Source organism: Rattus norvegicus, chromosome X (genome assembly GCF_036323735.1).
Source record: "Rattus norvegicus strain BN/NHsdMcwi chromosome X, GRCr8, whole genome shotgun sequence".
In the NCBI taxonomy this organism is placed as follows: Eukaryota; Metazoa; Chordata; class Mammalia; order Rodentia; family Muridae; genus Rattus; species Rattus norvegicus.
The window spans coordinates 140,241,924-140,256,290 of record NC_086039.1 but is presented as its reverse complement, the minus strand read 5'-3'; the positions used below and the strand labels follow the sequence as shown (position 1 = coordinate 140,256,290).

The window sequence follows — 14,367 nt, the reverse complement described above, 5'->3', positions numbered from 1 at the left end:
TTGATTCCCAGTGTCTTACTTCTTTTGTATGTACTCGTTTTTATTTTAGTGCTTCCAAACTGGTAGGTCTAGTGGATTAAGGTGCTTCCAACCAAGTGTGTCTATCTGAGTTCAAGCCCCAAGACCCACAGAGTAGAAGGCAAGAAACAACTGCCAAGGGTTATTCTCCGACCCCAAGATATACAGCAGAGTGCATGCCTCCTAAAGCAAACAAATAATTTTAATTAAAAAATAAAAACCAATATTGTATGGGCCAGTGAGCTGCCCCGCGGGAGAAGGTGCTTGCTGTACAGCCTGGCCCTTGTCTGATCCTAGAACCCATGGAAACGTGGAAGGAGAGAAGCAACTGCCTAGAGCAGCCACTTCTTGACCTCGGCATGGCTGGAGAGCCCTTCCCCTACACACATCATGCTCACATATACACAGAATATCTTTTCACAATGATACTTTTAATTAATGAAAATATAGACTCACTCTAAATAAAATATTCCATAAGTATAGTATAGTTGCTGAAAATTCCTTCTCCTTCCGTAGCTTTTTTCAGGTAACTATCGCTTTAAGAAGATATTCCTTCAAGAACTTAAGTTGTAATTTAGCCGTGCCACTTTCTGTGTTCTAGGATAGGGGATGGGAGCGTCTCATTTAATGGAATGTGTTTGTGTTTGTGAAGGATTTATAAATTTTTGTTTGCATGGATCTCTCATCAGTTTTTGTCATGCTTGGGCATGGTCCTACCTAGTACATGTTGGGCAAGTGATTTACCTCTGATCCAGAGTCCCAGACCTCAACATTTTTATTTACTGGAATTGAGGCGTTTCTTTTTAAGCTCTGAAGTCTTTTCACAGACCGTGCCTGGAATCTCCTTGGTTCTGATTATTTTTACAGCCCACCTTTACCTCCTGCCATATCTTTGCTTTGACATATCTGTTTGTCAGGATCCCTAACCCATTTTCTAGATTTGCACTGATGTTCCCTGGTACAGTCCTCATCTGCAAAACTAAAAGCAACAGCTTTTGCTGCCTCGCCTGAAAATTCCAAGCATAGCTTGCAGGGCATTGGAAATAAACAGCATGTCTCTCCTTGTGATGTCTTACAGCAATGTGTCTCATCTTTTATGTACCACTCTAGGCCTTGGTCCCCCTTCCCTTCAGGCTTTTTTTTAGGATAGTCCAGTTTAAGACTCAGAGTAGAAAGCTCTGGGCCTGATTTGAGCACTTAGGGGATCCCTAGAAACATCCTGCTATTGGGGGTAGGTCAGGCTTCAGAATTCAAGAAGCTCATGATGTAATAAAAGCCTAGGGTCTGATGTATGTGGGTCATACATGAGCATCTCTCATGTAGCTCACCGTCATTGGGTCCTCATCTTCCCTGTTGCTGTCCTTGTCACTTCTGTAATCTACTCTAAACTAAGAAATCGGAGAGATTCATTAAGAATGAAACTCAAATCATGGCTCCTCCCAGAAAGCATAAAAGTCAGTGCCACCAGAGTAGTGCTACCCAACCTTGTCCTTAATGACTTCATTCCCCCATCAGTCATTCCACCTTATGCACAGTGGCCTCTTGGCCTACCTGGCTGCCCAGTCATCGACAATGCTCTCCTCGGATTTCAGCACTGCTGCTTGCCTTGTGATCTTCAGGTCTGGCTCACATTGTAGCCAGCACCTTCCTGAGTCACCCAGGACAGAGCTGAATTCTCTCCCTGCTGCCTCTATCCATCTCTCTGTCCTGCTTCAACCCTTCCTTCCCCTAATAGCCAACAGGTTTATTTCTTCTTTTCATTTACTGCCCACATGGAACCTTTCAAGTGTAAGTACTACGAGAACAGATATGCTCTGCTGCTTTGTCTGTGCTTGGTAAATATTTGTTAAATGTCTGGGGGTGATGGCTCAGCGTGTAATTTCTGGCACTTTGAAGAGTGAGACAGGAGATTGCCCATGAGTTCAAAGCCAGCCTGGGCTACAGAGTGAGATCTTGTCTCAAAAAATTAAGGCAAAAAAAAAAAAAAAACCATACAAACTCTTGTGTTAGGTGAATATGGTCAAAATATATGGTTTACTTGAAAAATTGTATATATGCCACATCATCCTGTATGTAATGAGTAGATACCAGTAAAAACTTCAGACTCTGAAAAAGAAAAAGACCATATTGTAAAATAAATAAATTTTGTGAAGTATGTGTTAAAATTGCATTCATCTTGTCCATTGAGTATCTGCTAACCACTTAGGGTGTTTGTAACAATGTTGCTCACAGACTGCCCCTGGGACCTTCTTAGGCTTAACCTATAATAACAGCATGAGGCCGAGGCGGCAATACAGATCAAGGTCTAAGCAGAGGCAATTGGAACAGTGAAGAAACAATTTGATTAGCACTCTCCTAAGTTGAGGGGAAGCCCTTGAACTTGGTTGTGAAGATTTGAAAATGGTTCTGACTGGTGGAAGGGTAGAGAGAGTGAGTTAAAGAATGTTTATAAGAAGACATAGGGCAGCAATCAGGAGGCTTTTCCTTGAGAATGAGTACATGTAAGGAGGCTAGGCCCTTGAGCTAGAGCTCCACGTAGAAAGGTGTGGCTATTTTACGTTGCTTTTTATTTTTTATTAACATTTTAAACATTAATTTTTAAAGGCAATATTCAAGATAATGAGCGAGCTTCATTATTATACTGCCATAGTCTCCACTTCCCTGTGCCAGCTTTCCTCTCCATCTCCTGCGATTCCTTCTCCTCCTGTGAATAACCCCGCTTCTGCTTTAATGTCATTATATGTGTGTATACATATTATATAGATTCTACATAAGAGAAAATATGCCATATTTTCTTTCTCCCACACATCACCCTTATTTTCACCTCTCCTGTCTTGTCTTAGTCACTGTTCTATTACTGTAAAGAGACACCATTACCAAGGCAACTCTTAAGAAAGAAAAGTGTTTCATTCGGTGCTTGCTTATAGTTTCAGAAGTTTAGTCCAATTCTTATCATGGTGGAGAGCATGGTGGTATGCAGAAAGGCTCTGGGAACTACATCTGATCCCTAGGCAGACAGAGAAACTGGGTCTGTCATGGGTTTTTGAAACCTTAAAGCCCACCTTCAGTGGCCTATTTCCTCCAACAAGGCCACACCTACCCCAACAGGGACACACTTCCTAATCCTTCTAATCCTATTAAAGAGTTCCACTTCCTGTTGAGTAAGCATTCAAATAGGAGCCTATGGGCAGACATTCTTATTTGAACCACAATATCTCTCTTAAGACTGTTCCCTCCCCTCACAGTTATCTTTCTACTTTAATGCCCTACATATATAATCTAGATTCTGTGTATGATAAGAAAACATGTACTATTTGTCTTTCTGAGTCTAGCTTATTTTCCTTAACATTATGACCTACAGATCTACACATTTTTCTGAAAATAACTATTTTATTATGCTTTTTCTTTTAGAGATAGAGTCTCACATAGAGAGGTAGAGTCTGACAAAGCCCAAGCTAGCCTTGATTTCACTACATAGAAGATGACAATTCAGAGCTTCTGATCCTTCTGCCTTTATCTCTTAAGTTCAGAGGTTGCAGGGTTTGTTCCACACGGTGTTTATTTGGTGCTAGGAATGGAACCCAAAGTATCATATGTCCTATGCAAACACTCTGCCAATGAACTACATTCTAAGACCCAAGTGGAATCTTCTTTATGTCTGAACAAACCTTTTTAAAATAGACGATAATATATGGTTTGGAAAGATACTTGAGTTTCCCAAAAGTGATATTTCAAGCGTCTACTGTGGCCTGGACTGTATAGATAGTGAACGATAGTGGAGAGAAAGAAAAGTTGGATACATGTAGAAGACATTGCTGAAACAGGACCAGTGGACAAAAGAAGAGATGAAGAGATCTTCAAATCTAGAGGTTCACCTTGATGAGCTCCTTAAGGGTGTATGTTATCATCATGATTAGCATATTATTGTCCTGGACACTGGTGGGACAGAAAAGCTTAAGAATGACTCTTGTATCATTGGCTTGCAGATTAGTGGGAGAGGGCAATATTACAATACAATATGTTTAGTGATGTAGCTGAAGATGTTATGGCGAGCATTAAGGATCCCACACAGATGGGAGTAATGGGAAAGATTACTCATTTTTGTTTATTCTTTCTTTTTTTCTCTTCTTTCCTTTCTTCTTTCCTTCCTTTACCTCCATCCCTTCCTTTTTCCTCCCTTCTCCTCTCTTTTTTTTCCCCTGTCCCTTCCCATCCCTTCTTTTTACCATCCTCCTCTTTCTCCTTGTTTTTCCTTTTTGAGACAGGGCCTTCTTTAGCTTTTCCAGGCTGACCTCAAACTCACTATATAAATGAGAATGACCTTGATTTATTGATTCTCCTGCCTGCACATCACATGTGCTAGAGTTGCAGGTTTGCACCACCATGCCTGACTCATTTTCTCATCTTTCTATGTCTTTCCTTTTCCATCATGCCTAGCACACTGCTTCAGACAAATGAGATGTTTGACCTGTGCTTGCTACAGGTTCAAAATGTTTTGAGTGTGTCCCCTCAAAAGTGCACTTGCTGGAAGCTTGGCTCCCAGTGTGTTGGTGGTGGTGTGGTGGAATCTAGTACAAGGTAAGACTTTAGAGACAGCACGTTTGGAAGATTAATGTAGTTCTTCAGGCACTTTGAATAGTTTATCTGTGTTTGTTATAAGGATAGTAAACTGGACTCCTGATTCTCTGTGGTCTCCTGTCCTACTGTGCAATCTCTATCTAACTGTGCAATGTTCTGTATGGGGATGATTCTCTTCCTGTTTTCTTCCATATTGTGATCTAGTCAAAAAGGCCCTTACCAGAGGCCAAATAAATAAGGCCACCCAATTCTAGGCATTCAGCTTCTAGAATTAAGAGATAAACAGGCCAATATTCATGAGTACCTGGCTATAAATATTTTGTTTTAGTAATAGAGGATAGATTCATAAAGTACAGGACTCCATTCAGAAAGAAGATAGAAGGGTGAGGGGGAGATATGTGTGTTCTGGGGGTTGGAAAGTATTGGTACTAAAGATGATGACCTGTTTGACAACTGCAGAATATGGAGGAAAGCAATGAGAAAACTTGAAGATGAAATACATAAGTGGCAATATAGGACAGAGGATGGTAGAGTAGGAAATATAGTGCAGACCAGCAATATTCAGAGGCAGAGAGTGTAGTAAGAGTGAAGAATTTGTGGGAAACTTAATGGGGGAGGTAATGCTTGAGATGGATGCTAAAGACAGGGAACCTACAGATGGGTCCAGAAGGGAAGCAAGGATAAGGTATGTCCTAGGACTTGGTCAAGGAAAATTGGTGAACTTCTGTGGTCAGACTGAGCAGGGTGAGCTTTGAACAAGTGTCAAAGGTTACCTTGGTATAAATGAGGATATTTTTATTTGGAAAAGCTGGGTGAACACTAAGGCTTTCTTGACTTGAATTCATTCCCATCCCAACTTTCGCTGGCTCTACAAAATAGTGAACTAGCCTAAATCTACCAAAATGTTACCAAAGAACACTTTTTGTTCATTGTATTCAATGATTGTGAATGGCTATGTTTTTATAATTTTTTCCATAAATTTGCTGATATGTAAGCTTAGAAAACAAGACTAGTCTTTAGGGGGGTTGAAGGTGGTTCATAAATGAAATGTGTACTCCACAGACATGACCCATCACTTTAGCATTTTAAACCTCACTGCTGTATGACCTCATCAACCATTCATGAAGCTGATTCAGGAATGGAACTGAAAAACTTGAGTGATCTCTCTCTCTTTTATTGCGTCAAAGGCATGGTCATATGGTCACATGGATAGTCAGTAATTCTGACAAATTCATACACCTAGCCTGGGGGTGGGTGACACATTCAAACTAATGTGAAGAGTATTTTTGTAATCCCATGTAGTATAAGGTAATGACAGAGCAAGCCCAGAACCATATAACCTACCCCCACCCCCAGCAGAGTGCTGTGCCAGGGGAGTGCCATGCAGTTTCCACCTCTAGAGACTGTCATTCATAAGAATTCTTAGTGCTGGGGTAAATTTGTCCTCAGGGAGTGGCATATTAAGGTTTTGATTCCACTGTACATCTTGTGAAGAGATTACTGTGACCAGAAGCATAGAGGCAGCCTTGCCCCTGCTCTTTGAGAGGAGAGGGATTCCAGAGAAGTGTAGCATATAAAGAGCAACACACAAAATATTATAGAAAGGCAGGAAATAGAGTAGCTCACGCTCTCTGTGTGTCTCTCTGTCTCTCTTTGTGTCTTTTTCTGTGTCTCTGTGTGTCTGTGTGTCTGTCTGTCTGTCTGTCTCTCTCTCTCTCTCACAAACACACACACACACACACACACACACACACACACAGGTGTGAGAGAGGAGAGAGTACTTTCTCTTATAACCACGATGATAAAAATCTCTCACTAAGATGATTGAACAGTGGTGACATCAAGAAGCTACCAGTGGGCTAGAGAGAAGGCTCAGTAGCTAAAACTACTTACTGCTCTTTCACAGGATCCGGGTTCAATTCCCAATACCTGCATGCATGTTAACAACTGTTTTGTACTGGCCTTTGTATAAAAATACATATAATATGAATTTGGTCACAGAATCCTGACTTTTTTTTATTACATTTGAGCTAGATGTAAGTAAAAAAACTAGTCATCTGTATAACTTAAGTTCTCTTTTATAAATCAGTGATAACCTATAAATGAACAAGTTGTTAATATAGCAAAAGCATTCCTACAAATGCATTATGAGAATATAGCTATAATATTCATTCATTTACAAAAAGGAAGAGGGGAGTTACAGTGGGGTCCTCAGTATATAGCCTAGGCTATCTTGACCAAGCAAGTCCCAAACTATTAGCAATTCATTCTCTTGCTTTGTCGTTGTTTTCTTTGTTATCTAAAAGCCCAGTCTTGAAATTCTTATATTGTTGATGTACTTATCCATTCGTGTGTGTAGATGTATGGCTATGACATGTCAGAGCATGGGTGTGGAGGCCAGAGAACAGATTGTGGGTGTTAATTCTGCTGGTTCTGTTGTAATTGGTTCTGTGGGAAAGAGGAAGTTCGCTCCTACTAGGGGATCCCACTGAGGCCATCATGTTTGGCAGCAAACAGCGAACATCTTTACCCTCTGAACCCTGAAAGCTAAGGCTTTGTGAGGGTTTTCTATTCACTTTTCCCCAAGCCAGGCATTGTGGGGTCCACCTGTAATCCCAGTGCTCAGCATGTTAAGGATAATGACCATGTATTGCCTGGCTACTGGCAAAACCTTATCATAAAACAAACCTGGAAGAAAGAAAGGAAAAGGAAGAAAAAGGCCAAAGAAAGAAACAAAAGGAAAGACGCTCTATTTTCCAGTGGGAAAATTTCCATGTCAGCAACATGTTGAAACAAGCATGATTAGACGAAGGGATTTTAAACAAATTTCCTTTTCAGCAACTGATTCTGTTAAGGAGTCGTGAAATCAGTCAGGAAGGATGATTATGTCCATGGTTAACTAGGTTTGGATTAAGGCCCGTTAGGAAACTACTCTTCCTCATAATTGTAAACCAAAGCTAGGGTCGAGCTTTACATTTGGACTTCCTGTTTTAATCCACCAGCTGTCTCACATACATGCTTCATGTCCAGAAAAACGGTCCCTAGATTTATTTTTGTCGCCTGCAACAGGCAATAGAAATTTGGACATCAGCAAAAGCAAGGGAAGCTTACAAAATGAATTGTAAAGGAGTCTTTGCAGTAAGAATGGGGAGTTTTTATTCCTGTGCACGTGTGACATTGCTGTATGTTCTCTCATGCCGAAAAATCCATTTTAAAAGATGTTTACTGATTCTTTGTCATTAGTTGAGTGGAACTGGCCAGCTTTGTTCTACCAGTGCCTTAGAAATGTTACCACAAATGTCTGTGCATTCATGCTTCTGATTAGGCCACTTTGAACTAGCCCTCAGCCCTTCCACATATTTATTTCTTATCTGAATGCTGCTGAGTGTGGAATTTAGAGAGAGCTTCACAGGGTGATAATTTAAGGCAGGAGTGTAGAGCAAAAGAACAAAATACCAGAAACTGGGCCTGGGGTTGTAGCGCAGGTGGTAAAGTGCTTGCCTAGTATGGAGGAAGCCCTGGGTTCAATCTGCAACACAGAGTAAAGCACCATGGTGCACACCTATAATCTCAGCACTCAGGCAGTGGATACTGGAGAATCAGGAGGTCAAGGTCGTCCTCTCCAACATAAGGAGTTAGAGGCCAGCCTGGAATAGGTGAAACCATATTTCAAAACTAAATAAAAATATTCCCTATTTCCCAGAATTTGGAGTACTAATAACCTGTTTTTTCCCTGATGTTGGTACTACTTCTAACAGTAGTAGTATTGTTTTTTCAAGACAGGATTTCTCTGTGTAGCCCTGGCTATCCTGGAACTTGCTCTGTAGATCAGGCTAGCCTTGAACTCACAGAGATCTGCCTGCCTCTGCCTCCCAAGTGCTGGGATTAAAGGTGTGTTCCACTACTGCTTGGCTGGTAATTTATTTCTTTAAAAAATTACAATTAAATCTCTCTCTCTCTCTCTCTCTCTCTCTCTCTCTTTCTCTCTCTCTCTCTCTCTCTCTCTGTGTGTGTGTGTTTATGTATGTGTTTGTGTAAGCAGAGGCTACATGGACAACTTAACTTTTGAGAGTGAGTTCTCTCCTTCATAAGGAACAAACTCAGGTGGCCAGCCTTCTTGGAAAGGGCCTTTATCCACTGAGCCATCTCATAGCCCCTAATAATAATTTGTTCTCCCTTTCTCTTTCTGTGTTGCTCCTCTCACAGTCTTATTAGAGCTTTTGATGATTTCATTGTTCTTTTTAAAACAATGTAAACCTTTTATTAGGTTTGCTCTTAGTCAATTTCACATGTTGATGATGCATTGTGATTTCTCCTGCCTTTACCCTCATATGTTCTCAAAACACTAAGTCTTTTTCCTCGTCATCAAGGGACCTCTACAGTGCCTACCTCTCTCGCATATGATTGTTCTTCATTCTCCTTTGCATAGTGAACATTGTGTTTCAATTGTGTTATGCATTCCTTCAGCCTTTCCTGCCCTTGGCTGTGTCTTAGCAGGCTCTCCATAAGTGAAATGCACTCTTCGCGGCCTTGCCTCTGATTGGTGACCACATCTTGCTGGTATCTTCTATCCACATACTAACGGGACTTGACCTTACTTAGTTTCTGAGACAAAGGAGATGGGGCATGGTTCATGCACTGTGGTTATAGACCTTGCTTGTACACCTAAAAAGTGATTTTCATTTTTTTTTTGAGACAGTCTTGTTACATAGCTCAGTTGACCTGCAACTCTCTAGGTATTGTTAGCTAGTCTAAAAGTTATGACAGTCCTCCTGCCTCAGCATCCTTAATACTGGAATTATGAATGTGATACACTGCAAAAGGCTCAAAAGTTTTATTTTGATTAAGATAAGCTTGAATAATAACTGAAAAACTTAAGTTCTAATTAAAATCTCTACAAATTGTAGGAAATGCGCCCGATAAAACTTTGATAATTGCTCATTATTACATTCCTGTCTTCATCATCTCCCGATTGCTTCTGCTTTCACTTCTCTTTCACCCCCTCTTCTTCCTCTTCTCCCTTCCTTCTCTTCTCTAGTCTTCTCTTTCCTACTTTTCCCTTCTCCTTTCCTCCCAAGAGGGCCTAATTTACAGCTCCGACTCTCCTCTTTCCTTCCAAATGCAGTCTGAATGTTAAATCTGTCTAAGCAAGAACCTGGGGACATCACTACAATGCCTGGCTTCAGGTCCTCACTGTGGTTTACAATCTCAAGGAACAGGTGCAGTTGCTTTACACCACTCAGTTTTCTTCCCATAAAGCCTTTTTCTTTCAAACTTTTCATCATGTACATGCATACGTGAATGTGCATTTGTGTGAGCAAGTGCTGGTGCCTGCAGAGGTCAGAGGCATCAGGACCTCCTTGAAATGCAGCTATAGGCAGTTCTGAGAGCCACCTGACATAGGTGCTTGGAATCAAACTAGGGTCCTTGGGAGTAGCAGAGAATGTTCTTAACCACTGAGCCATATCTCTAGTCCTCTATAAAGTTTTAATAAGCCACTAGTGGACCAGGATGAATTGTGTAGCATAGATTTTAGAAACTGGACAATATTTGTTACCAGAATAACAAAGCTGGCTTTCTTTGCTGGTTTTAGGCCTTAGAACACGGCCCAACTGACATTTACTTTTACAGGCGTACAGCCCCTTTGAACACTGCCGTTGGAATACTGCATTATGGTTTGTTTCTCTGTTTTCCCTACCTAGAAATTGCTTTGCTTTCTTATCTATAGGCCTCTGAAGTCAGACCAAGTCCTTCTGTGGCCATCCCAGATATAACCACCGTCCTGCATCAGCTTCTGCCCAGTACTCTTCACCAAGCCCTTTAGTAGCTCTGTCTCAGACTAGGAGCAGAGCCTCTTTATCAAGCCATGCCTTAACTTTGGTCTTGATTCTGCCATTTCCTATCTGCATGACCTTAGGCAAAGGACATCACATCTCTGGTTTAGTGTTTTCCCTCCTCTATAAAGTAAGATGGTCTTCACTTTTCAGGGTGTTGTAAGGATAAACAAAATGTCTTTAATGGTACTTAGTCCCAAGTAAATATTAGGAATAATTTAACATAATTAGAATTAAAACTAATTTTAATGTGTGGGAAATATTCATAAAATATTGTAATAGAATTACAAGACTATAGAAAAAGATGTGTGTATTTGTGGGGGGTGCATGCTTAAATATACATGAAAAGAATAAAAGACAAAATAATTAGGATTTATTTATGTTTCTATATTTTTATTTTTTAGAGTTGGCCTATAAAAGATTCATAACTTGAAAAATATTATTTATAAAAGAAGTGTTAATGTGTGATGACATACTCTTACTTGGTCACATGAAGTCCACCATGATTCAGAAAGAGTTTAAAGCAGTGTACAAAATAGGAAGATAATGAGCTATAAAGCAAAATGAAGAAAAAGAGACAGCAGTGGCTGGAAAGATACTACGCCCTGCTGCTGCTAAACATTTAGAGCCAGGAGTGGTGGTGCGCACCTCTGATCCTGGCACTTGGGAGGCCGAAGCAGGAGGATCAGGAGCTCAAGGGTAGTTTGGGTTACAAGGCAAAGCCTTATCTCATAAAGAGAAATATGAGTGTCTTGTGTTAAGTTTTAAATGGAAGAATGTCCTAGCATATCCCGTGTTTACGGTTTAATAGCTAAGATTAACTTTGTAAACTGAAGGCAGCATTTTCTAATATAATGTAATAATATTAAAATGATACAGAAAACAGAGGAGAATCTTGCAGAAGTTTTTAGTGACTTGGAGATTTTTATTATTTTATTGTTGGCACAGTAGGCATCCCCAAGAAAGGCATGGTTGGGATTATGTTCTTTCCTGTTTGTGTGTTAATTTGCAAGTTACAAATATGCTCCGGGTTGCTTTGGTTCCACTCACCTGTTATGAATAAAGGAAGTGGACACCCTGAGTTCTATAAATAAATCGAAGCTGTGAGCGGCACTCTTGCCCTGGCTCTGCCATTGCTGAGCTATGGATTAACTCTCTGCACTGGTCCTCCCTTGGAACTTGAGGGGTCTGAACAAGACGATTGAACTTTGACCTGCAGTTAAATGCTATTTCCACATTCATTTCCCTTTTCTTCCTACTTCAGCTCTTCATAGTATGTCAGTTGTCCTCTGTTATCAATTGCATGATATTAACATTATCTACATGTCTTTTTTACAGAGAGACCTCTGTCCCCTAAGGCTGTCAAAGGATTTGACACTGCTCCACTTACCAAGAATTACTACACTGTGGTGAGTGTTCAGAGGGCGAAAATGTTTTAACTCTCTGTGGAGATGTTTCACTTGTCAAACCACTGCTAATTTGGAGGTGACACAAAGGGAAGATGGGGAAAAGTTGCTTTGTGAGGTTCCAAGGCTCTTTGCATGACAGTGGTGTTCATGTACATGTGTGAGTCTGACAGATATCTAGAGGTTTTCCATCCACAGTACTGACTAGTGCTTCAGAACAAGGCCTACGGACAGTGGTGAAAGAGAAGATGATTAATATGTAGGCATCATGCTGAAATTCAGTGACATCACCTAACTGTATATTTAAAAGAAGGCAAGGCCCCAGGTTTCTAAGATGTAATGAGTTTTAAGGAATTGTGTTCTGTGATTTTACTTGAGAGTCAATCAACCCGTAACACCTGCTGGAATTGTCTCAATTCTATTTTTGAGGAGAGCGTGAAAGGAAGACTTCCTTTTGACAGAGAGGGACGAGTGAAATGGCTCTGGCTTAAACACAGCTATGTCAAACTATATTAGCTATAAATAGGGTATGTGTAATGCTCAAAATAAGCTCCCGTTTGAAAAAAGAAATTGCATCATTCTCCTTAATCTACTCTCTGCTTTCCTTCTTGTCTCCTTTCCAGACTTGGCCCAGTCACTAATGAAAAGGTCAAGTCATCATTACCGCTAAATTACCTTTTCTGGTAGCCTCACGATCTCCCCAAACCTCTACTACAACACAGCTTCTGAATCTACCCAGTGTTCAGTATGCATTTTTACTACATACTCATTTTATTTTGTGCATGGAAAAGAGGTTTTAATCACCTCTATGCAGGTATGTTAGTGTAATTTGGCTTCGAAAATTACATTTCACTATCCAGTGAATTTGTTCCATTCTGGTGACATAAACAGTAAGTGCTATGAAGAATCAAGGAGGAGCTTCAGAGGTGCCATGGGCAGTGATCAGAGAATTGTTTGTCAACGTGTCTCCTCTAGTTTCTAGATGAAAAGGCATGATTCATCAGAGTTAACCTTCAATTTTCCTTCAGTCCTCATCAAATCATTCTTCCAAATGATCCTCTACTGATTTCATTTTTAAGGACTGAGTCGAATGACAGTTGAAAGTGTGCCATAATGTCTCCCAGTGGACCTGCAGCATTTGGCACTCTGCTGTGCATATAACTATTTTCTGATTGCGACACTTTAAAATGTTGAGAGTAGGGGTTGAGGTAGCTCAGTGGTGTAGTATTGTGTGGCACATACAAGAGAGCAAACCCTTGTGATTCTCAGATGCAGATATTATACACAAACACTGGATGGACTGCAGTTTGTATGACCCAACCTCTACTGGAAAGCATATATATTCTTTCTAGCTTAAGTCAGTATGAGCAGTATAAGCCCAGCTTGCTTATCTATCTATCTATCTATCTATCTATCTATCTATCTATCTATCTATCTATCTATCATCTATTTTTAAGACAGTCTCACTTTGTTGGCCAAGCTAGCCTGGAATTCAGCACATAACTCAGATTGTCCTTGAATGTACAGTCTTCTAGCATCTGCTTCCCAAGTGATGGGATTACAGGAAAGTGTCACTGTCTCTGGCTTATTATTGTTTTATTATTGAGTACAGATATAGTGAGATATATATATATATATATATATATATATATATATATATATATATATATATATGGGGGGCAGTTATTGTTGCTTGGGTATTTTTTAATCCACAGTACTTTGGAGCTAAAGGTTTAGGAAAAATATGTGACAATGAATTCAGAGTATGTCCCAAGTGATCTGAGTATCCTTCTTATCTGTGGATATCTGAGACAACTGAAAAATACTATCCCATTCAGAGGACAGAAATCAAGTTATTCTACATGAGAGATGTTCCCATCTAACCTTATGTCAAATCTCCTATCAAAGCACTGTTAATACAATTATTAGATATCCTTTACTAGTCATAATGTCTGATTTTTACACTATTAAAATAACTCATAAAATAACAACGAAACAATTAGAAAAAAGTATAAAAAAGAATAAATGCCACCTTTAGTTTCACTAATTTGAAATGATCACAACGAACACCTAACATTTCTTGAGAAATATATATGTGCATAAAATATATACATGTATATATTTACATATATGTAGCTAATGGTATGTGTGTGTATGTGCCTATATGTTTCTAACTTCAAAATAAGATGTAAGTATTCTTCATTGTTCTCCGTCATGTACGCACTCCGAAGTATTTGTCTCTCATTAGAGCTTTCCTTAAGGTCTTCCATTCAGTGAGTCCTTGCTAATACAAACTCCCTTTACTTTGGTACTGTGTATTAATCAAGTTTTTCAGAGAAGCAGGGGAAGGAGAGAGGAGGTGAGGAAGAAAGGTTGGAGGAAAGGGAGAAAGGAGAGATAGCCATGTGCATAAAAGAGTGAGTGATGGCTTTTCATTTCATTTTTATATTTGAGACAGTGTCTCATTATATAGGCCTAGAACTTGATATATAGATCAGTCGGGCTGGCCTCTAACTAAAGATCCACCTGCC

The 14,367-nt window shown here is 39.9% G+C and overlaps 1 protein-coding gene across 13 annotated transcripts in view; it reads left to right on the top strand.

Annotated features, from left to right (window-relative positions):
- The window catches only part of Arhgef6 (Rac/Cdc42 guanine nucleotide exchange factor 6), a 120,079-nt gene that overhangs the window by 46,522 nt on the left and 59,190 nt on the right, over nt 1-14,367 (top strand). For all 13 annotated transcript variants that reach the window (XM_039099908.2, XM_008773653.4, XM_008773652.4 and 10 more), the window contains one exon: nt 11,769-11,839. In XM_039099908.2, coding sequence (XP_038955836.1) covers nt 11,769-11,839 — 71 coding nt within the window. The remainder of the gene's footprint in view (nt 1-11,768; nt 11,840-14,367) is intronic.